We start from the raw sequence: 25,369 nt of genomic DNA, 5'->3' as shown, positions 1-25,369 counted from the left end.
GCCTGCGCGCCGGCGCGCCACACCCACGCCCCGAGCAACCTCACGCCGAACACGTGACTAGCAGTCCGCGCTCCACCTATGTGAATCCTCCCTGCTCCTCAGGCTCCTCCCCACCCCGTCCAGCTCTCGGCAAAGGCCCTACGTCAGCCTGGCCTCAGCGGCTCGCCCCAAGGCCGCCGAGATTGGCGCCTGCGCACGAGAGCCTTATTGTGTGACGCCTGCGCAGGAGCTACGCTTCCCTACGGTCTGCCGTGGAGTGTGTCTTCCTCTCCAAATATGCAGACAGAAACGAGCAGTGTGTTTAAGTAAGGGGACGCCATTCAACTCATTATTCCCAAAGGCACATATAAACAGTGGTTTCCATATTGAACTTCTCAAGCAGAAGAACTGCAGAGGGAAGAAAACCTAGTTTACAGAGCTGCCTTCTACTTCCACGTAGCCTAGCAACTGTTTCCCAGGCAACCACGCAGTCAACAACGCTAAGCAACCCCTAGAGAATTAGAAGGGCTATTTTATTTTCTTCCCAAGAGAGGACTGCTAACAGGTCAAAGGGGAATTAGGTGAAAGAGAGAAACCTTAGTTCCGTGAGAAGTCAAGAGTAGGAAAGGAAACGGGAATCAGTGAAGAAAGGGACAGACATACTGGTATAGTGAGAAAAAAGTTGACCATATTTAAGGAGTCATTTTGGTGGCCATGGATACAACTTGCTTTTCTGAGAGCATTTATAACCTCATACCCAGTGACCGGAAGGAGCCTCCCCAGCCTCCTAGGTATGTGGGTAAACAAAAGATTATCACTTGAAACAAGAATAAGGAATAACGATGCCATTTCAAGATTAAGCAACATACGACTTTTAAAAAGAAATTACATATATTTTTGTCTTAATGAAGTAGACTTGGATGCCAGCTTTTTAAGGAAGTGGCTGCAAAACCTGGGTATTTAACATCTATCTCACAATTCACGGAGAGGACGGTCCAGTGCTGTGAGAGGGCCATTTTATTATGTTAGCCACCTGTTAATATAGTATGTAATTGTTTTGTAATTTAATTGTTCGTACATGATGTGGCATACAAAATAGCGTGAAATTTCTTGTTACTGAAAAAAGAAAATCACAGTTTTATTGTCCTGTGTTAGGATACTTCCTACTTGGTTTCAGGGGTTCGTTGTTTTATTTCTGACTACACTACTGCTCCCTCTCTAAAGGGATAGTAGTTATTTCTGAGATTGTTGTCAAATATACATTCCTGTTTGTTTCTGAGGCTCAGTTTTTTGACTGGTAAGACAAAATAGACTCGTTTCTAAAGTCTTTTTCAGATCTGATAGTTGGATAGAAAGAAGAATAGATGGGTAGAGACCCAAAATATATATAATTGAGTTAAAAATTTTACATGGGTGTTAGGACGCCTTAAGTTCCCCCACATTTCAAAAAGGTAACCCTGAAGTAAATATCTCAGTTAGTCTCCTGTGTATAAACTTAGAACTTATGTAAATCTATGGGGAGAAAAGAAGGTAACTAGTGCAGAAGATCTTATTCCTCCTAGAATTCGAAATATTTGCTGTTCTTTACCTTTCTTCTTTTCCTGATGCACGTCAAAACCACATTGAAAGTGCGATGGGCTTAAAAAAAAAAGACTCTGCATCTAACTGGTTTGGGAATCATGAATAAATTTTCATTTATTTTCTTATCTGTAAGACAAACTAAATGATCCGGATCATCTTTAAGGTTCCTTTCAGATCTAATGGTCAATTATTTATACTAGTAATTCCTTGGGGTATATAACATCAACAAGTGGGCAAACCCTTCCATTGTAAGCCCAAGAATATGGTTTCAATAAGAGCAGTACCTATATTATTTTCCATTAGTTTCTCAGAATCTAGCAGAGAATGGAAAGAGGAATGTAAAGTAAGATGTGATGGACTTGTAGAATTTATGACGAATGTTCAAATTAACTATTGCTGAATGAACTTTTGGTCAAAAAATCCAGTATGTTGTACAAGATAAAGTTCCTCTTCTCTGAAACCCACTGGTAGGCTGTATTTTCTAGAGAGTACTGAATTTGAAAGTTAAGATATTTTATTAGATAGGTGTTCTGTTCATTGATAAATTAAAAAGAGGCATCTTTACTGCATATAAGTATTTTTTTTCAAGAAATTTTATAGGAACAGTCTAGTCTGTTCATTTGACAAGCAATAACTGAGCCCCTATTTATGTGTATAACATTGCCTTTGGAGAATGTTCTTGGGAAATGTTGGAAGTGATAGCACAAACTCCTTGGTTGACTCTGAAGGAATAAGTAAGAAAAAGGAACTTAGGGTGAAGGGAATAGAAGGCAGCAATTGTGGTGCCAGAGAACTCTCTGTTAGGGTGAGACTGTCCACAACATCCTACACTGTCTGCAACAACCTGGGGAGGTTTTACTTTGATAAAGGTGCCATACAGGCAAACCACTAATATGTAAAAACAGAGCATAATAACACATTCAACAAATTCCTCCTCACCACACTGACACTAACTTGCCCTGACCCAATCCCCCTGTTAGTGGTGTTACGGAACCAGGCTGGAACACTGGCGGAAAAACCAAGTGGCATTCAGAGATCTTGGTGGATTGGAGATTTATTTAACACCGGTGGGCTCAGGGGAGACCATTTCTCCAAAGATCTGAGCCCTGAATGCAAGCAGGAAGCGTAATTTATAGTTGTCTGCCTCCGTATTTGGGGGGGGGGAGGGGGGTTGAGCGCATGGCAAACAGGGCAAGAAGAACCTGGAAGAGGGGTTTCTAAGCCAGAGACCAGAGCTTGTTTTAATCCTGGCGGCCATCTTATGGTGTAAAACTTTATTCATTTTCCCAACAGTGGTAAGAATTAATCATAAGAAGGAAACATAGGGGCACCTGGGTGGCTCAGTTAGTTAAGCCTCTGACTCCTGATTTTGGCTCAGGTCATTATCTCACGGTTTTGTGGGTTCCAGCCCTGCGCTGGGCTCTGCACACTGACCATGAGGAGCCTGCTTGGGATTCTCCCTCTCTCCCTTTCTCTCTGCCCCTCCCCGTCTTGTGCTCTTTTTGTCTCTCTCTCTTGAAGGAAGGAAGGAAGGAAAGGCAGGAAGGCAGGGAGGCAGGGAGGAAGGGAGGAAGGGAGGCAGGGAGGCAGGAAGGAAAGAAAAAGAAAGAAAGAAAGAAAGAAAGAAAGAAAGAAAGAAAGAAAGAAAGAAAGAAAGAAAGAGAGAGAGAGAAAGAAAGAAAGAAAGAGAGAGAGAGAAAGAAAGAAAGAAAGAAAGAAAGAAGAAAGAAAAGAAAAGGAAGAGAAAGAAAGAAAGAAAGAAAGAAAGAAAGAAAGAAAGAGAAAGAAAGAAAGAAAGAAATCTATTTGCATTACTGAGTTATAAACCCAGCTTCAAGAAAGCTCACTGTGGGTCTTTGCAAGACTAGCAAGATTACTGTCCAGCTTTCACAAAGTGGTGGATTTCTCAACAACTGACTGCATTGTGATCTCTCATGCCTCAGAGGTTACAGTCTCCTTGGGAAACTAAAATACAAACATTAAAATGTTGATTAACAATAAAACCATATCCCAATGAGAGATGCAGATAACTAATGAGAACTTAGAAAATGGATCTGTGCAGTGAAAGTGGGGTGAAGGCCATCCTCTTGCAGTTGAACTTAATGAGCTGGGATTTAAGATCTAACAATGTTAAAGTCAATGGGAAGCCATGAATCAGTTTTCAAAATTTCAATTGCTCATGACACATGAGATGGTTTCCAAGATGTTCACCAAATTTGTCACCCTTCTGTTGATGGCTCCAGTTACTTAAAATCTCCAACCATTCTCTCTTTCCCTTTTGTTTAAGGTAATATTCCAGATATGTACCAAAAAGTTTATGGAACCATTATCTTTAGCACAATACTTCCATTAATGAATTCATTAGCATTTTGACACTCATGTCCCACCATTGCCTCACATTGAAATGCCCACATGACTTATAGCTAAGGTCAGTCTCTCTCATCCTATAATTAATGTAACTGATTTTTTAAAAATCTAAACTCATCATTGATCTACGGAGATAGTTTTGCACTTTAAATCTTTCATACACTGTCTCAACCGTCCCTCCCAGCTTTGTGTCATTTGTAAATCTAATAAGTATGTCTTGTATATCTCCATCTGTCATTGAATAGGGCAAATATTTTGCTTAGTAGACTAAAGGACACTTCTTTCTAGGCTGACAGCCATTCAATGTTTGAGGGTTCAGTCAGTCATCCATGTGCATACATTAATCAATTCATATCTCTCTTATCAGTAAGGATAAGAGTCTCTGCTAACATAAAGGTGTATATTATGTCTAAGGTATTTGCCTGATTTATGAGTCAAATAATCTTTTTTAAAAAATGATATTCATTTCAGGGAATTGAAACTCCAAATGGCTCATTTAATCGTTGCTTCTCTACAGGTTTTTAGATGCTGTCTAAAATTTACATCAGATTCACCAGCATGGAGTTTCTGGATGCATGCTTATTTAATGTGGGAATATTTAATGTCTAAGCACTCACTAGTTGGCTGTTTGGTTTTTTTTTAAGGCTTTCTGGTTTTCACTGGCATCAACTGTGACATGGAGTCTGAATTTCATTTTCAGAGCTTTTCATTTTTCTTGGACTATCTTTCATTTTCTTTATTTTCCATACTACTGTATTTTCTGAGGTTTTATAACATCTCTTCATTTAAAGTCTAGTTATGTATCTGACTTTGCTAAGTAGTCTTGACTATTATGAAATCTTAGATAACATATTTATTTTCTCCTGAGGTTCTTATCTACTTTGCTGACAATTTGTATCCAATAATTCAACTGGGGAAAGCAGTAGTCCTTTTAAATGAACTTATATTCAAAGAAAGCCAGGAATATTCCAAAGTGCTTGTTTATAGAATAATGAAATTTTATGTTAAAATTCTCATTGCTGCCATATGTGGTCTCAGAGTTTTATGATTAGTGTTAGAAATTGTTATTCAGATTTTAATATAGCTGTCCAGTCTCTGCAGACTTCCACAATAATAACATTTTTCTTCATCTCTTGTAAAGAAAAGAAACTTTGCGTGTACTAATATGGAAAGAAATCACATTATATTAAGTTTTAAAAAACAAGGTATATTTCATACATAAATAGAAACATAGAAAACGAAATTTATTTGGAAAATGGATTGAGGAGATAGAGTAAAACTAGATTTTTATTCCTTTTTAAAATTGATATATAATTAGTATATAGCATTCATAAAGTATAAAATATATTGTTTTGTATAACAAATGGGTAAGCTTTCAGCTCACAAAATAATGTATTGAATCACAAGATAGCAAATTAAAAAGAAGTGAGAGCATATACACTCTTTTCTTACCACAGGGGAAGTTATTTTATTAATCAAGAGATATCTGCGAATTCCAACTTCTGTAGGAAACTGAAGGCACAAATTTAGATTGAACATTATTTTATAAAGGTATCTAATAAACTCATTCTTTTTAGACCATAATTAATCCCCAACCATTGAATTCAAGATTGAGGAAAGGCCTCTAAAAGCAAGAAACAATTTAATGTTTTTCCAAGCAAACTTATCAGCATACATAAGAAAATAATACAAGTGGGTGCCTGGGTGGCTCAGTTGGTTGAGCATCAGACTTCAGCTGAGGTCATGATCGCACAGTTCGTGAGTTCAATCCCCACATCAATCTCACTACTGTCAGCACAGAGCCTTCTTCAGATCCTCTGTGCTCCTCTCTCCGTCCCTCCCCTGCTTGCACTCTCTCTCTCTCTCAAAAATAAATAGACCTTAAAAAAAGAGAGAGAGAGAATACAAGTTGTTAAAAGTGGCATAGCTAAACTTCTGCTCCCAATCAAGGATGAAATTTATCGTCTCACCTTAAACAACTAAAACATCTGAAAACAAAGTGTAAAACAATAGTTTTTCATACACTGGCCAATAGACAGCACAGAGCAGTCACCCCTAAGAAAGGAGAAACGAGCCCTACAATTGCCCCAACATTCTCCCTAGAGAGTTTCCAGGCCAAAGCTCAAGAAAGAGGAATTTAAACAAAACTCAGCAGTTCCCTTCTAGACATAAAGGATACCATGCCTAAAATGAAAATAGTCTACTAGGTGGGATTAACAGTAGCTAAAACACTGAAGAAAATATTGTTGACTTTGAAGACACAGTAATAGAACAATACAAAATGAAACAAGAAAAAAAAAGCTGAAAAGGAAAACCGTGAATCAGTGAATTGTAGACAACATCAAGCAGCCTAACATAAGTATAATTAGAATTACATAAGAAGAGAAGAGAGATGGGTAAACAGAAAAAATATTTGAGTAATGTCCAAAATTTTGACAAATTTAATGAAATTTCTAAATACACAAATCCAAGAACCACAATGAACGCCAAGCAGGAAGAAGAAAAAGAAGGAGAAGGAGGAGGGGAAGAAGACCATACCAAGGGACATTACAATCAAATTTCTTAAAACCAGTGATAAAGGGAAAAGTCTTAAAACAGCCAAAGATACAAGAAACATTAAATACAAAGAAGAGAGCAAATATCTCATCAGAAACAATGGAATCCAGATGTTAAAAAGTCCTTAATGCACAAGAAAGGATACAAGTTGGAAATTTGGATCTGCATAATGAAATAAAGAACACTGGAAATGGCAAATACATGGGTAAATATTAGAAATTATTTTTTTCTCTTTAAATTTCTTTAAAATATAGTTGGCTTTTTAAGGGGAAAAATCACAATGAATTATGGGTTTTATAGCACATGGAAGTAAAATATATTACAACACTAGGACAAAGGTGGGATGATGGGTAAATGCAAGTATTCTTTTGTTAAGGTTTTTACACTCTATATGAAATGGTATAATGTTACTTGAAGGTAGACTATAAGTTAAACATGTATATGATAAACTTCAGAACTTACATAAAATAAACCAAAGTCAAAAAATAAAAATAAAAGAAGAAGAATGAACAAAGTGGTATGTAGAAAACAAATAGCAAGATGGAAAATTTAAACACAGATGGAGTTTTATTCATTTTTTATTTTTACTTTTTAAATTTTTTGTTTATTTTTATATTTTCTTTTTTTCTTTTTTTGAGGGGGGAGGGGCAGAGGGAAAAGGAAAGAGAAACTCTTTAAAAACATTTTTTTTAATGCTTATTTTTATTTTTGATAGAGAGAGAGAGACAGAATGTGAGCAGGGGAGGGGCAGAGACAGAGGGAGACACAGAATCCAAAGCAGGCTCCAGGCTCTGTGCTGACAGCTCAAAGCCTGACATGGAGCTCAAACTCACGGACCATGAAATCATGACCTGAGCTGAAGTTGGACACTTCACCAACTGAGCCACCCGGGCACCCTTGGAGAGAGAAAATCTTAAGCAGGCTCCACGTCCAACATAGAGCCTGACTCCAGGCTCAATCTCACGACTGTGAGACCATGACCTAAGACAAAATCAAGAGTCAGAGGATTAACTGACTGAGCCACTCAGTCCCCCGCAAATGTGTTTTTAAAATTACATCAGATATGAATGGTCTGAACACCAAATAAAGGAGATTTTTAGAAAGGTTAAAGTTTCTATGCTTTCCATAAGAAAACTCCTTTAAAAATAAAGTCACAAAATAAGTAAAAAGTCAAAGAACAGAAAACACTGTGCTGCCACAAATCAAAGGAGTGCTGAAATAATTTTATTAATATGACATAGAGTAGATTTCTGAGTACAGAGTTTTAAAGGGGATAAAGAACATTACTTTATAATGATGAAGTGGTCAGTTCAAGAAGATATGATAAGTTTATTTATTTTTTAAATGTTTTTATTTATTTGTGAGAGAGTGAGAAAGAGAGAGAGAGAGCACAAGTAGGAGAGGGGAAGAGAGAGAGAAAGGGAGAGAGAGAGAGAGAGAGAGAGAGAGAGAGAATCCCAAGCAGGCTCCACACCATCAGCACAGAATCTGATACAGGGCTTGATCTCATGAACTAAGAAATCATGACCTGAGCTGAAACCTAGAGTCAGATGTTTAACCACTTGAGCCACCCAGGCACCCTGATATGATCATGTTCTGTTCTCATGGAATTTATAGTGGGGAGAGAAAGGACACAGTTCACCAATATCAGGAATGGGAGAGGAGACATCACCATTGATGCTACACACATTCACATGATAACAAGGAAATACTATAATCTTTACACTGGCACCTCTCAGGGCCAAACTTCCATCTAGGGTACCTGATAGACAGGGCTCAGATAATTATGCTTTATGTCTATCTCTGAATGAATATAGACTTATATACATTAAAATGTATATCCTTTCTTAAACTGTAAGCAATTTTTACTAGAAATATAAATGCTACAATTTTTTTTTTTTTTACTTTTAGGTACGTATCCATTTTTAAGGCCTCTATTAAAGATAACACGCAAAAATGTAAAGCTGCAATGAAGACTATGGGGCCACCAAAAGTTGAACTACCTTCTCCAAAGAATTTCCTGAAGAAACATTCAATGGAAAAAACTCTACCACCCAGTAGGTTTCATCACTCTTTTTAATATTAAAAGTGCTAACAGCAGGGTACCTAGGTGGTTCAGTCAGTTAAGCAGTTAACTTTGGCTCAGGTCATGATCTCACGGTTTGTGAGCTGGAGCCCCACACCTGGCTCCATGCTGACAGAATGGAGCCTGCTTGGGATTCTCTCTCCCTCCCTCCCTTTCTGCCCCTCCCCCACTTGCCCTTTCTCTCTCTCAAAATAAACAAATAAACTTGAAAAAAAGTGCTAACAGATAATTTAACTAGAATTATCTTACTGCCTATGAATATTAAATGTTCATAGGTGATTGGTTTACCTCATATTTAACAGAAACTGAGAGGCTAGGAGAAAGTAGAAGTAGAGAATTCAGTGGAGAAAGAAGGTGGAGAATGCTGAGTTATACCCCAAATAGCCTTTCCCTGTCATGGTGCATACATCTGAATGACATCTTGGACTATTTAATGAAGCCCTACCGCTAACACCACATGCCTCACCATCATAGTCCCTAGCCGTATGACTTCAGTAACAAATGACAATTATAAGAAGAGTCCTAAGCCCCAGTGAGAAGATGGCCTAGCATCTAAACCCTGTCTGGTCTTCCCTGCAAGAGATGAGAATCACAATTGTTATACCAGCTGAAGCGACTATCAGGCATGGGCTTTAACTCTCCCAGATCTCTAAGACCATTAGGACAGCAAATAAGTCAGGTGTAATGGAGGACCCTTCGTGAATGAGTGGTAGACAGAGCCAGCTTCTCAGGCATTCTCATGGGGAGGGCCACATGCTGAGGAGCTTGGTTTAATGCTTTGCTTTTGCCGTCTTGAAATTCTTGATGTTTGATCAAGGTGCCTCATGTTGTCATTTTGTACTAGGCATTGAAAATTGTGTAATTAATAATGGTCATCGAGCATATAGATTTTAGGAAGAAGGCTATCTGGAAAACGGACGTATGCATGGAAGAAGCTTCTTCCCATCCTGGGTGTATCTTTCCTGATGTTTTAAGACAATAGAGAGGAGAGAGAAAATAGTCTCTCTCCTTTAAAAAGTTAGCCTTTTTTTTGTCACCTGGCATCAAGAAAATAATTCAACATCTGAAGTCCAGCTAGGGTGGATCTTTTGACAAAAGTGGAACTATTTCTCCCTATGGCAATATTTGCTATCCCACAATCCTCTTCAAAACCCATGTGCCATGACAAAGGATGAGGACATTATCAGGAAAGAGGGAAAAAAGCACATCTAAACATCCACGCATAAGTTCATGTCTTCAAAAGTCTATTTTGTGTCTTTCTCAAGAGGAGTCTTGGTATTTTGTGACTCACAACCACTTGTGAACACTGGAAAATTGTAAAATGAAATTAGTTTATGTCAATGATATTAGTTGGGTTCTCATGTATCCTCTGTAGGGTTAAGCACATTATACAATACACTGCCAAACTATATAAATCCTCAACATCAAATAAGGAAAAAAGGGAAGAAGTCTATCTCTCCCATTAAAACAGGACAACACAAACACAAAATTATATCTGCCTTATGAATAATCAAGAAAGCTTGGGTGTTGCAAGAGTTCAATACAATGAGTTAAATAAAGGTTATATATATATATATATATATATATATATATATATATGTATGTATGTATATATATATATATGCATGCCAAGTCTGCTGCTAATCTCTTTTTGAATATTCTGCCATTTCAAACACAATAGTTTTGATGCCAGCAATTTTTTAGACACACTGAAAACAGATACGTGAACATTTCTCTAAATTCAATTGATAGAACATTGACATGACTACAAGGCTGTGTTGACATTGCCATTTTGACATAAGGTTAAAAAGCCAAACCATTTGGTTTTCAGATTTATTATCCCAACTGCCGAATAATTTGTGAAAAGACATCCTCATCCCATTTTCCAAGCCTCACCCCATTGCCAACCCCTCCTCCTGGGATGAGAGAAAAGATGATGTTTAGGTAGGTTAAGGGAAAGAAGGTGGCCAGTGTTAGGCTCCATCCACTTGACAATCATAACCAACCAAGGGTTGTCATTTGCACTACTTCCTCACCTAAGAATGAATTATCAGTCTTTCTGAACTGTTTCCTCATGTTCTAAGAATTTAGTTTACCTCTTATATACATTTATAAAACTACATATTCCCTTATAGCTACAGGAGCCATTTGCATGCACTTTCAACTCATAATTAAATTTGGCCAATGAATAATTTCAGTGTGAACATCTAGAGGAGAGATACCTCTGATTTTTTAGACAAACATTATGCAAATCTGATTTGGTTAAGTGTATCTGGCAGAAAGAAACCCTTTGGGTTGTAACAACGAGTCCTTATTCTCTGCTCCAGGCTTTATAGGAACTCCAAATGAAATCTCTAACAATGCTCACAACATCTCAGTAATGTATTACATAGGAAGATACTATTTTGGTAGATCAGAAACAGTAAACAAATTTCACATATGGTTCAAACAAATATATATATTATATTCTACATATTAAATTTAATTTTTCTTTCCCCACTATAAACTCCATGAGAACAGAACATGAGAGTTCTCTCCATAAGAACTTTGTCTCTTTTGTTTACTATTGTATCTACAGTTCCCAGATCATTAACTGGGGACATGGTATTTGCTCAACAAAAATATGCTGCATGAATTCATGAATAAACAAATTTTCCAAAAACTCCTTTATAATATTTCTAGGTGTGTAGAACTATATCAGAAGTATTAGTTTGCTGGAGCTGCCATAACAAAGAATCACAGATTGAGGAGCGTGAACAGAAATGTATTTGGTCACAATTCTGAGTGCCAGAGTCCAAGATCAGGGTGTTGTCCAAGTTGGTTTCTTCTGAGGCCTCTGTTCTTGGCTTGCAGATGGCTGTCTTTTCCATTTCTTTTCATATGGTCTTCCTTCTGTGTGTGTCTGTGTCCAAATTTCTTCCTCTTCTAAGGACGTCCATTACATTGGGTTAGGACCCACTCTAGAGTGACCTCATTTTAACTTAGGTACCTCTTTAAAATCCTGTGTCCAAAGGGTTTTACCTCTGGTACTGGTGTTAGGGCTTCAACATATGAATATTGGGAGGGACACAATTCAGCCCATCATGAGAGGTTAATCCAGTCCTTAGACTTTCTAATAATATCTTTTTTCCTGCTAATACAAGTCACATAAACTCATAAAAAAAGTTCGAACAGTGCAGAAATGAATAAAGCCAAAGTACCTAGTAATTGTGTGGAGTTAAGATTTGAATAAGGTTTTGTCAAGACGTCTGTTGCCTTCAGTTCTTGGAAATAAATTGTAATTATTTTACATTCTTTTCTGACAAACCATTTTGATGTGGCTGTATCAAAATAGATGAGTTGGAATGGTCAAGTTGAAGAGGCTGTTAAAAATGGCCAATTTCATCTGCTGCTAATGAAGAGAATGTGGTAGAGAGAAATAAATAAGATGAATTCTGTATAGTAGTAATTTTAGGAAGTGAGATGCAATCAGGGAGGAGCGAATAGGAAAGTTCAACTGTGTTGGTAATTTTTGTTAAGCTGCATGTTGGGTACATAGTTATTACATGATCTTCATACCTTATAGTAACAAGAGTTCTGGTGAAAAAAAAATCCATACAGTCTTGGATTTTCATCAAGTTTGATGTATTGGTGATTTTTCAATAACTTTCCTTTGAATAAGCAATTATTAGCAATATTGGTAGAACTCAGAAAAGAGTTTTAATGTTTCTTTGACTTTTTTCCAGTGAGAAAGCTGAACATTTGTTGTTGACATCATTATTAGAAAATATTTTCACAATAACTAGTAAAAATATATTGGTTAGCTAGCATATGATTTGGGGGGCTTATCTCCTTTCCTTAGGTTAGTATATTGTTCTTCAGCATGTTAATTGATTATGTTGCACTTAATATTTTGCATTTATGATTACTGATTTTTTACCCAAAATATTTGAATATATTATTAATAAAACTCTAATATCCTCATGGTAAAATATCTAGATATTATAAACAGTATTGAATAGCAATGTTTATAATTTAATATTAACAAGGGTATGTTATATTTAACAGAAAAAAAGTTTGATCGGAATGAGCCCAGAAAGCCTCCTGTGCCACTGAGAACTGATCATCCAGTCATGGGAATACGAAGCGAAAAAAATTTTATAAACACAAATGCAGCCGATGTCATTCTGGGAGTGACTAAGAAGCCTAAACCAATTTATGTTGACAAAAAAACTGGAGATAAGCATGATCTTGAAACTTCAGGACTATTTCCAAAATACATCAATAAAAAGGTAACCTTATAATATATTACTGGACCTAAAATTCAAATAATTGAAGAATGATGTTCATAATGATCATCTATATTATCACTAACAGTGCTCTCACTGGGAAAATTATCTAGATTGCCAATTATCATTCCTCTGAAGTCTGTGCTTGATCCAAATTATATGTGATGAAATTATGAAGAATTTGGAAAGAATAACACCATGTTGCCTAGCAGAGGAAAACTCAGGTTGTTCCCTTAATTTCAATTATTAATATATTTACCAATTCTAACAGTCTCTGAAAGATGTTAATTTTTAGTGAGGTAGAAATTTCATGAAAAGCATAGTCATTACTATGAATCATTACTAAGAAATAGCTTTTCAGAAAGTCCTAAGGGACACCTGGGTGGTTCAGTTGGCTAAGCATCTGACTCTTGATTTTGGCTCAGGTCATGATCTCATGGCTCCTGAGTTCATGAACTCTCTTGGGATTCTTTCTTTCCCTTTCTGCCCCTCCCCTGCTTGTACTCTTTCTCTCACTCTCTCAAAATAAGTAAATAAACTTAAAAAAAAATAAAGTCCTAAGATTTAGTCATTAGGCTGCAGGATCTTGGTAGCAGAATGAGGAAAAATGAAGAGGAAAATAATTTTAGAGCCATCTCTCCTATCAGTGTACAATTTCAGCTTGAATGTGCTTGGAGTAAAGGAGACCTTGAAAGTACTATACAATAATCTAGTCCTTTGGGGACCTTCATCTCTATCTGAAAAGGTGCTCATCATAGAGGCATACAATTTCATTGGTGAAAATTATAGGAGCCTGGGTTCATTTAAATATAGAAGACCTTAGGGGCGCCTGGGAGGCGCAGTCGGTTAAGCGTCCGACTTCAGCCAGGTCACGATCTCGCAGTCCGTGAGTTCGAGCCCCGCATCGGGCTCTGGGCTGATGGCTCAGAGCCTGGAGCCTGTTTCCGATTCTGTGTCTCCCTCTCTCTCTGCCCCTCCCCCGTTCATGCTCTGTCTCTCTCTGTCTCAAAAATAAATAAACATTAAAAAAAAATTTAAATATAGAAGACCTTTAAAATTTGAAAAGCTTACAAAAATACCTTATACAAAACCTATTTCACTTTGTATACTTACAGAGTACAACATTGCTTAGAACACACATAGGAAAATATGAGTGCACAATCCTAAAGAATAGTAATATGTAATAATGAGTCATGGCAAAAAAAAAAAAAAAAAAGAAAAGAAAGGAAGGACAGAAGGAAGAAAGGAAGGAAGAGGAAAAATAGAAAAGAAATTGCAACGAAATTGCAGAGAAATTGTATGAAGGGCTTGCACTGAGGTAGTCCAATGATCTACCATGATAAATCCAATGCCTGTTCAAAGCTGAAACAGGAACTTCGAGGCTGTCGTCAGAGCACACCACCTATTCTCTGAGAAACTCTTACCACTCCATAAGCTAAGACACTTCTGGAAGACCTCAGCAGGTATCGAGGGGTTGGCAGCACATGCTCATAAAGTTCTGTCAGACTTCTTTGAGTACTTCCTCCTTCTGTGTCCTGGAGGCTGCTCATATTCCTTGTCCCATGGGGTGTGGACAAGCAGAAATTTCAGTCTCCTGGCTGACTCTTCAGAGCCATTTCCAAGCCATTATTTCTCCACGATGACATAAAAACCCTTCTCCTTTGCTGGTTATGCCACCAGTGACCACTTTGTGCCCCTCTTCTGACTGCCTTCTGCCCCAGCTGTCCACTTCAATGCATCTTCTTCCTTGAATGGAAAATTGAGAGTATTCCACATGGAGACAGAAAAATGTGAACTTAATCTACCTGTGCTTGTTTACCAAGCCATGTAAATGCTCTGCACCGATGGTGTTGCTGGCCAAGCCTTCAGGGCTCATGAAGGACTTCTCAACTTACTTCCCACTGATCAGAGTTCAGTTTTAAAAATCTGTGAATGATAAGTGAGATAGTAAGTCTTTTGAAGGGAAATGCCATTTTTTAAAGTTTATTTATTTTGAGAGAGAGAGAGAGAGAGAGAGGCAGGGAGGGGAAAAGAGGAGGAGAGAGAGAGAATCCCATGCAGGCTCCACACTGTCAGCACAGAGCCCAATGCAGGGCCCGAACTCACAAACCAGGAGATCATGACCTGAGAGGAAACCAAGAGTCAGAGGCTTAACCGAATGAGCCACCCAGGCGCCCTGGGCAATGCCAGTTTTTAAAAAGTGAGTGAACCTCATGTTTTAGGTCCAAATGAAATGTTATATGCCCATTCATGCCATGAGAAACCATTTGTGAAAACAAACCGAGGTATACAGCAATAATAGTAAGACAGTGTTTCCAGTTCTCCCTCTGTGATCTTTAAGAAATCATTAGATTTATCCCAGGATTGTAGTGAGGGTTAAATGATATAAAACCTGTCAAGCACTTGACACAATATCTGGCACCTAATAAAAGTTCAATAGAGAATGGGTATTATTAATTATTAACATTAATGGTATGCATTAGCCCTCAGTGACCCAGCACACGGGAGCATTTCAGATCACTGAAGCTTTTACCCATCTGTGAGATAGCTCTTTTTCCTAAAATGTCTTACCTTATTCCCTTTATTAAACAGAATATGCCAAAAATAATGTTGTGATGACTCAGAATCATTATTATGAACATCAGGATCTGTATGTACCGAGCTTTAATGAGGTGTTGCCCTAAGTGTTTCCGGAAACAAATTGGACTGTTTACCACTGCACTAATTTACCAGAATGCTATGGTCTTAGAATTTATTTGTATAGTGTTTTGCAACTTTCCAGAACACATTTATAGCTAGGATTTCTACCCCCTTTTTTTTTTAGCCAGGGTGGGTTAAGTTATGCTTTGATGACAGACAATCCCCAATTTCAGCAGCTAAAAACCAACTAAATTTTATTGTTTGCTTACACTCCATGTCCACTGAGAGTTGGCAGCTCTGCTTCTCGGGTTTAAAAGATGAGAATCAACAAGTTCCCAATGAGAAAAGAGAAAATAAAATTGAATTTTGTCAATTTTCCATGTTCTGAGCAAAGGCTTTATATCTGTAACATTTCTTTTTCTCCCATCACTAGTTGGTATGTATACATATGTAAGTTGCATTCAGGATATTGATTTTTTTTTCTGAAAAATCCTTATAAGGATTACGGTGTCACACCTGAGTATATATGTAAGCGAAATGAGGAAGTAAAGAAAGCCCAAGAAGAATATGATAACTATATCCAGGAAAACCTTAGGAAAGCAGCTATGAAAAGGATTTCTGATGAAGAAAGGGAGGCAGTTCTTCAGGTAAGTATCCCGTAATTTATATTCATATGTAACACTTTAGAACATCTCTGAAAGAAAGGTCCATTGTCGATGATTCTTAAAGCCTGCCCCTTGACTCTAAAATCAGAACGCTTTCATTTGGTTATGGTGACAACTACGTGCGGCACACTGGGTTCTTTGGGGAGAGCAAAAGTTGTAATATAAGAATTATTGAATAATGTTTTGTTTACAATTTTGTGAGCTGTTGTTTTTTTCCTGGGATAGTTAGTGTCGTAAGGAAGCCCACCTTCTCCTTCAATGAACATGCAGAAGTAAGGCAAAAAAGCATTTTTATTTTCATTCTCATGTCCCTGAATTTTTCAAAAATAATATCCATAAAATAGATATTTTTCACTAGATGGAGCTCTAGAATAATTGAAACAGTTCCTAGACCAAATTTTTTTTCTTTCCTGTAAGCCAAATGTCCAAATTTTAAAATAACCAGCTGTGAGGTTTTTAATATATTATCCTTATTTTGAATACAATAGACATAAAGATATATGACCTTATGTGTTTAGTGCAAGAAGCATTTAAAATATTGAGAGATGTGAGCAGGGTTGCTCCATATCTTAGGAGATTATTTATTAAGCACCTAATTGTTCTCTTCTAAAGTCATGCTATCTTGGGGCACCTGGGTAGGTCAGTCAGTTAAGCGTCTGACTTCAGCTCAGGTCATGATCTTGTGGTTTGTGAGTTTGAGACCCGCGTCAGGCTCTGTAATGACAGCTCAGAGCCTGGAGCCTGCTTTGAATTCTGTGTATCCCTCTCTCTCTCTGCTCCTCCCCTGTTCATGCTCTCTCTCTCTCTCTCTCTCTCAAAAATAAATAAACATGAAAAAAAAATTTTAAACTAAATAAGTAAATAAATAAAGTCATGCTATCTCTTCTAGAGATAAAAATAGTACTTTATTCTTTGTTTTGTTAGTTTTGAAAGATTTCTACAAATCCATTTCTAATGACCTTTTAAAAACATTAAAAAAATTTTCCTACATTAACTTCTGTTGAAAATGGATTTGTATGCTGTTATAAATTCTTAACATTTTATCAATGTCATAATAGTAAACATTTACTAAATTCCTGCTTTGCATATAGTATCATGCTAAGCCTCATGGATGATAAAAAGGGCATGAGATAAAATTCTACTATAGATAATGTTGTAATATAATAAGAGGTGATATGTATATATGTAGATGTGTGTGTGTGTGTGTGTGTGTGTGTGTGTGTAGAAATCATAAGTTTTATTAGGTTCCACGACAGAGTATCTATCCACTGAAGTATGTAGGTACATGTCTTTATCTGGGCTTTCAACTGCACAAGAAGAGGCTATTCCAGACAGCAGAAGTGGTCTAAAGGCAAGGACAGTGTCTCTTTGTTGACAGCCTTTGTTGAGTACCTTACTCAGTACCCAGTATAAACACAGATGTTTAGCACAGGTGTGCTGGAAAGAAGAAAGGAAGAAGGTAGGCAAGAAGACTGGAAGACAGGGAGGTGGGACTTTGCATGTCGTTTTCACAAAGACTACTGGTTTTTGGTCCATTCTCTCTCTCTCTTTCTTTTTCTCTCTTTCTCTTTCTCCTTCTCCAACCCCATCTCTCCGTAGTTCAGATTCTATCATCTTTAGAAAGTACATGCTTTTGTGAAAGCCAGGTTTTTATATCTAACCGATGCTGGAAAATAGGAAAAGGCACCAATAGATAGATCATCTGGACAGAAAATCAATAGGAAAACCTTAGCCTTAAACAACACTTATTAGACCAGATGGACTTAACAGATATATACAGAACATTCCATCCAAAAGCACCAGAATATACATTCTTCTCAAGTGCACATGGAACATTTTTCAGGATAGACCATATCTTATGCCATAAAACAAGTTTCAGTAAATTTAAGAAGATGGAAATCATATCAAGCATCTTTTCTAACCACAATGGTATAAAAGTGGAATCAATTACAAGATGAAAACTAGAAAAATAACACACATATGGAGATTGAATAATATGCTAATGAACAACTAATGGATCAATAAAGAAATCAAAGGAGAAATAAAAAATACTTTCAGACAAATGAACACAGAAATACAACTAAAATATATGGGACGGCAGTCTAAGAGGGAACTTTATAACAATTAAAATCTCAAATAAGCCATCTAACTTTATACCTAAGCTAGAAAAGAACAAACTAGAAAAAGAAGAACTAGAAAAAGAAGAACAAAATAAACCCAAAGTTCTAGAAGGAAGGAAATAATAAAGATCAGAGTGGAAATAAATGAAATAGAAACTAAAAAGACTAGAAAAGATCAATTAAATTAAGCACAGTTTCTCTAAAAAGATAAATTAACCTTTAGTTAGATTCACTAAGAAAAAAAGAGGACTTGGGGCGCCTGGGTGGCTCAGTCGGTTAAGCATCCGACTTCGGCTCAGGTCACGATCTCGCGGTCTATGAATTCGAGCCCCGCGTCGGGCTCTGGGCTGATGGCTCAGAGCCTGGAGCCTGCTTCCGATTCTGTGTCTCCCTCTCTCTGCCCCTCCCCGTTCATGCTCTGTCACCTTCTGTCTCAAAAATAAATAAACGTTAAAAAAAATTTTTTTACAAAGAAAAAAAAAGAGGACTTAAATAAATAAAATCAGAAATGAAAGAGAAAAAGTTACAACTGATGCCACAGAAATACAAATGATCATAAAAGACTACTATGAACAGTTCTATGCCAACATTTTGGACAACCTAGAAGAAATGGATAAATTCCTAAAAACATACAGTCTTCAAAGACTGAATCATGAAGAAGTAGACAATCTGCATAGACCAAGTGCTAGTAAGTAGATTTAATCAGTTATCAGAAAACTCCCAACAAATAAAAGTCCAGGGCCAGATGGCTTCACTGGTGAATTCTACCAAACATTCAAAGATTTAACATCTATCCTCCTCAAACTCTTCCAAAACGTCAAAGATGAAGGAATGCTTCCAAATTCATTTTATAAGGCCAGCATTACCCTGATACCAAAACCAGACAAGAACACCACACACAGTCACAAACCATAGACCAATATCTCTGTTGAACATAGATGCAAGAAACCTCAACAAAATATTAGCAAATCAATTTCAATAATACATCAAAAATATCATTTGCCATGATCAAGTGAGATTTATTTCAGGGATGAAAAGTTGGTTCAATACCTGCAAATCAATCAACATGATAGACCATATTAATAAAATGAAGGATAAAAACCATATGATTATTTCAAAGATGCATAAAAAGTATTTGACAAAATTCACCATCAATTTAATTATAAAAATTCTCAATGAAGTAGGTATAGATGGAATGTACTTCAGCATAATAAAGGCCATGTGTGACAAGACCACATGCTGAACAGTGAAAAGACAAGGATGCTCTCACCACTTTCATTCAACAGAGCATTGGAAGTCCTAGACAGAGCGATTAGGGAGGGAAAAGAAATAAAAGCCATCCAAACTGGAAAAGAAGTAAAACCCACTAATTATGGATGACATGATTTTTCCACCAAAAATCTGTTAGAACTAATAAATGAATTTAGTAAAGTTGCACAGCACAAAATCAAGATCTGTTTTGTTTTTAAATACTAACAACAAACTTTCAGAAACAGAAATTAAGAAAATAATTCCATTTACAATCACAATAAAAAGAATACAATACCTAGGAATAAATTTAACCAAGGAAATGAAAGATCTTTGCACTGAGAACTTGTAAGACACTGATGAAAGAAATTGAAGAAGACAAAATAAATTGAAAGGTATCTCATGCTCATGGATTGAAAGAATTAATATTGTTAAAATGTCTATATTACTCAAAGCAATCTAGAGATTCAATGCAATCCCTATCAAAATTTCAAAGAACAAAGTTGGAAGAATCACACTCCCTGATGTCAAACCATATTATTAGGATATAGTAAAAAACAGTATGGTATGGGCATGAAAACAGACACATAGATCAATGGAACAGAATAGAGAGCCCAGAAATAAGTCCATGCATATATGGTCAATTAATTTATGACAAAGGGGGCAAGGATATACAATGAAAAAAGGACAATCTCTTTTAAAAGAGTGTTGGGAAAACTGGACAGCCACATGCAAAAGAATGAAACTGGACCATTATCTTTCACCATATGGCAAAATTAACTCAACAAAGATTAAAGATTTGAACATAAGACCTGAAGCCATAAAACTCCTAGGAGAAAATATAGGTAGTAATTTCCTTGATATCAGTCTTGGCAATGATTTTTTGGATCTGACTCTAAAGGCAAGGGCAACAAAAGCAGAAATGAGCAGCCGGGACTACATCAAACTAGAAAGCTTCTGCACAGGGAGGGAAATCATCAACAAAATGAAAAGGCAACCTCCTGAATGGGAGAAGATATTTGCAAATCGTATATCTGGTAAGAGGTCAATATCCAGAATATATAAAGAACTCATAGAACTCAACAACAACAGTAACAACAACAACTAAAACCCAAACAATCCAATTAAAAAATGGGAAGAGGATCTGAATGGATACTTTCCCAAAGAAGACATGCAAATGGCCAACTGGTACATGAAAAGATGCCTAACATCAATAATCATCAGGGAAATGCAAAGTAAAAACCACAGTTAAATATTGCCTCACATCTGTCAGAATGACTATTACCAAAAAGACAATGAAAAGTGTTCGTGATGATGTAGAGAAAAGGGAAACCTCATGCCATGTTGGAGGGAATGTAAATTGGTGCAGTTACTATAGAAAACATTAGGGAGGTTATTCAAAATTTAAAAATAAGACTATCAAATGATTCAGTGATTCCACTTCTGGGTATTTATCCAAAGAAACTGAAAATACTAATTTGAAAAGATATATACCCCCCTATATTCACTGCAGTATTATTTACAGTAGCCAAGATATAAAAGCAATCTAATTGTCCATATGTGTGTGTGTGTTATGCTAAGTGAAATAAATCACACAGAAAAAGACATACTATATGATTTCACTTACATGTGGAATCTAAAAAACAAAACAAAACAAAACTCATAAGAGTGGTGGTTGCCAGAAGGTAATGCGGTTGCGGGTGGGTGAAATGGGTGAAGGGAATCAAGAGATACAAATTTCCAGTTATAAAATAAATAAGTATGAGGATGTAATGTACAGCATGATGACTATAGTCAGTAATATTGTGTAACACGTTTGAAAGTTGCTAAAAGAGTAAATCTTAAAAGTCTTCTGTACCAGAAAACATATTTTGTAACTTTCTACAGTGACAGGGTAGCTAGGCTCATATAGTTGTATATTCTTGAGTCAGCCACATTCTGCTCATTCTTCATAAAATAATAGTCTCACTATACCTGCAAGGGGTCATCTAGTCTAATGATTCCACACTTCTCATTTTACAGATGAGGATATAAAATGCAAATATATTGAGTTTTGTTATCTATTCATTCATTTGAACACCTACCACGTTCCAGGCACTGTATCCAGGCCAGGGGGTACTATTGTGAGCAAGACAACTGCAGTCTTTACTGACAGTGAACTTAGAGTTTGGTTTACATTTGCCCTTGGTCACAAAATTATCGAGTAGCTAAAAAGGGACTAAAACCTACATCAACCACTTCATAGGTCAGTGTTTCCCCACTACGTCATACACACATGCATAGGAAGTAACAAAAGGAAGCTCTGTCAGTCAGAGATCCAACAGGAAATACAAGGGACCTTCAGGCAGGATTCAGGATTCTGAATTTATGAAGGAACTATTTACAGAAGTGAAGCAGGGCTAAGGGAGCAAACAAAAAACACCAAAGCACCTCAGGACTGAGGACAGTGGGAATCCATCACCACCCTAGGCTTAACAGCAGAGGCAAGAAAGTGTTACCAGAGCATGATAAGATCTGGAGCCTGGAAAAGGGGCCACCTATCAGGATTGCAATTACAGACAGATGAGCCAGAACTAGCGTCCAGGTAGTCAAGGGAGAGGAAGAAGAAATGCCCCAACCTCTCTCTCCTCCCACCAGTGCTGATTCCAGAGGTTGGAGGGCAAAAGAGCTGGAGGTATTGTGGGGAGCCCGCCCACAAGAATGAACCCTGACTCCCACCCCACAACACCATGGCGCTCATCACAGAGCAGGACAAGAAGGTGGAGAATGGATGGGGGTGTTGTGGGCACAAAAGAAACATGGAACCGGAGCCACTTATTTATTTTATGACTGCTTCTTCCTAGTTGAAGTTTTCCCCAAATTAATGATAAAAAAAATGAAGAAAGAAAAATTAATAAAAAAAAATCACTGCAATGAATAAAAGATGTTTTAGATGCAGTAACAAAAATAAGTTTTAAAAACAGCAAAGAGGCTATTTCAATATAATATGAAATATGAGTTACATCTAGTTCCCATCTCTGGCTGTTGACTTTGATCCAAACATTTTTGTACACACTGGAAGATAAAGCAAACTATCCTTTAAAAGATAAAGGCTACAGAGAAAAGTGTAGCTGCTGTGACCACAAGTAATGTGGAAATATCACTCAAGTAGCTAGACAAACCTTTGATATTTGAAAGTGTATAAATGCATGGATTTCCTCTCTGCAGTAGACACCCCTGTGGAGCACTGTGGAAACATATTTTTCATTTCATAATAAAAGACTATGAAAAAAGAATTCTGAGGTCATCTTTTTGGAATACATCTCATACACTATTAAGGACTATACCCTAACCCATCCCCCTCTTTTTAAAATTTAACCTGGATATCTTCCCTCTATCTTTTCTTTAAACCCTTTATCTAGACTCACTCAATGAGGGTTCAAAATCCGTTGCCCTTTCCTCCAGCCAATCTATTCTAGTTCTCATCATCATTTTAACCTAAGCATAGAAATAAGCCATTGAAATTTTATTATCCGCCAAAAGTTTTTACAAGATTAAATTTGTACTATGAGGGCTTATTATGAAGGTGTGATTATAAGGCACTTCTAATCTTTTCCACAACCTAAATATATAGCCATGGATTTCAAGGACTGTATTTTCAAGACAGTATTTTAAATTCTATGTTCAGTTTGACTGTTTTTGTGTAAATAAAATGATTTGTGCATCAATAGTGAATAATAGAAAGTGTTAATTTTTCAAATTTCAGAGCACGAATTCGATTAGAGGTTTTGGCCCATTTTGTCAATGAGATCTCTAGTGCACTGTCATAAGGGACTATGCAGAGATGAAATTACCTTTATTTCTCCTAAAAGATCCCTAATTTTGAATTCATAGATTACTGAGAATATAAAGCATTAACTCATTAACTACATTATTGAATTAGCATGTGTGTTACATTTAATGACATCTCAGTCATTTCTAGTATACATTAATGGGAAGTATAGATCCTTTGACTATATGAAGAGTTCTTTATAATACATGGAAAAATACATAAAAGATCATCTCTTGTTAAATTGAGTTTTGGCATTTATGCAATTCCATTTAATCACATATAAGCAAACATGCCATGCAAGCCCAAATCAAGCCTTTTCATGAATGAAGATAATGGCTTAAAAAAAAAGTTAAAGAAAAAAAACCTAAAATTTTTACAATGAACAATTTCCTATTCAAAAATATGTTTTGCCTGGTGAGGAGGTGTGGGGGTGGGGGTGGATATCACTTTTAAATTGTTTTTACCAAAACATTTGCTATGAGTTTAGTTTCATACTACTTGTAACTCTGCACATTCATAGTTGATGGTAAAAACAAGTACAGTAACATTAAAAACAGAGCAAATAAATACTCCCTCTGGGAATTGAACACACAATCGAGGACAGGACTTGGCCACTGTATAATATGTTTTGTTACTTAGCCAAGTACTTGATAAATACTTATCATCCTGTAACATTATCTTCCTCTGTTTTCTTTACCAATTTGCATTTTTCTTCACTAGTATACTTTTTTTTTTTTTACCATTGACATTACTTTTGCAGCTACTTTAATATTTACGGTGTTCGTCACATTTGCAGGGGCTGAAGAAGAACTGGGAAGAGGTACATAAGGAGTTCCAGTCCCTCTCTGTGTTCATTGATTCCATACCGAAGAAGATTCGCAAGCAGAAGCTGGAAGAAGAAATGAAGCAGCTGGAACATGACATCGGTGTCATTGAAAAGCACAGAATTATTTACATTGCCAATAAGTAATAACGGATTCTAAAATAGAGTCATTTTCACATAGGAAAAAGCCCGCTGGAAAACATAAACATGAAACTTTGCTTTTCAAAGAGGAAAATACTCTGAAAGAGAATAAAAATAGTTTTTACCGAAATGCTTAGGCAATGTTTAAAGGATAATTGAATTATTCTACTTACATGAGGGAAAATTCTGTTTTTACCAGCGTTACGTTTTCTAAGCATGAAGTTTGATGTTGCGTGTTCCAACTTGTAGTATAATCCATTATTATTATGTATTTGTTTCACATAAATATTAATTTCCGGGCCCTAAAGAATAAAGCCAGCACTAGGAACTTCCGATTTTTTCTACACTGCACGATACAAAGAACACAACATTAAAAACTTAAGTATTTTGAATTGGAAATAGTGGCATATGCTTTCTTGCTTCTCCGGTGTTCTTGGCATATTTTTTCAGAACCGCCCACGTTTAGCAGTGTATATTCTCGGATAGCCTATGTCATTTCCAACCATTCCCAACTGCAAATATTTTCAATGTCTATAATGCTATATATGCCGAAGGGCTTATATTTCAAGGAAGAAAAATGAAGAAGGCAGCATAAAATCAAGAACACAATTTACAAAATGCATCACTGAGGATAATCAAAGAGAATAACTTTCTTCCAAGCATACCAACTTTTAAAAACTTTGCTATTCACTGTAAGTGCTTTACTCCATAATTCATTATATGTGTTGCACTGAAATGGGATGTTGCTTTTTCTTTTTGGTCCTATGTATCTATTTTTTGAATTCTAATGTTTCTATTTGTAAGATTAATTTATTAAGCAATAAATTTATGTGAGTAGAGCTGTCTTCAACTCTATGGCTATAAGGAAAGTCTAAAAGGAAAAGATTTTTTTTATGAAACTTTAGAGAAATTCAGTAATACATATGAAATAGAAAATATCAGAGAATAACAACATCTGCTACTAACACTGATTTTAATCTTATGGAAAATAGAAAAAAGTATGGCAACCCTTTGAGACTTTTCCCAAACAGAATTTGAGAGCATGGTACAAAAGCTTACTTTAAATAAAATGGTTATACACAAA

General features: G+C 36.4%; 1 protein-coding gene across 3 annotated transcripts; it reads left to right on the top strand.

Moving 5' to 3' along the window:
* Positions 1 to 141: 141 nt before the first annotated feature.
* On the top strand, positions 142 to 25,369 carry ENKUR (enkurin, TRPC channel interacting protein). 3 transcript variants are annotated; one of them, XM_019834078.3, is made up of 5 exons: positions 142 to 305; positions 8,395 to 8,540; positions 12,617 to 12,840; positions 15,978 to 16,124; positions 24,118 to 25,369. In XM_019834078.3, exons 1-5 carry the CDS (start codon positions 277 to 279, stop codon positions 24,289 to 24,291), a joined length of 720 nt encoding a protein of 239 aa, XP_019689637.1. In that variant the 5' UTR covers positions 142 to 276; the 3' UTR covers positions 24,292 to 25,369. The 3 variants fall into 3 exon arrangements, with proteins under 3 accessions (XP_019689637.1, XP_003988219.2, XP_044916957.1); XM_003988170.6 differs by lacking the exon at positions 142 to 305 and adding an exon at positions 317 to 770; XM_045061022.1 differs by lacking the exon at positions 142 to 305 and adding an exon at positions 6,400 to 6,688.

The sequence above is a fragment of the Felis catus genome, chromosome B4 (genome assembly GCF_018350175.1).
Source record: "Felis catus isolate Fca126 chromosome B4, F.catus_Fca126_mat1.0, whole genome shotgun sequence".
Lineage (NCBI taxonomy): Eukaryota > Metazoa > Chordata > Mammalia > Carnivora > Felidae > Felis > Felis catus.
The sequence above is the reverse complement of the archived record's forward strand: the minus strand, read 5'-3'. Positions and strand labels throughout refer to the sequence as shown.

Excerpts from the sequence above, each read along its gene's own strand:
- ENKUR (XM_003988170.6), top strand. The coding sequence starts at position 694 with ATGGATACAACTTGCTTTTCTGAGAGCATTTATAACCTCATACCCAGT. Across the intron at positions 8,541-12,616 it reads GGAAAAAACTCTACCACCCA|AAAAAAAGTTTGATCGGAAT; the intron begins GTAGGTTTCATC and ends TATATTTAACAG. Across the intron at positions 12,841-15,977 it reads CAAAATACATCAATAAAAAG|GATTACGGTGTCACACCTGA; the intron begins GTAACCTTATAA and ends AATCCTTATAAG.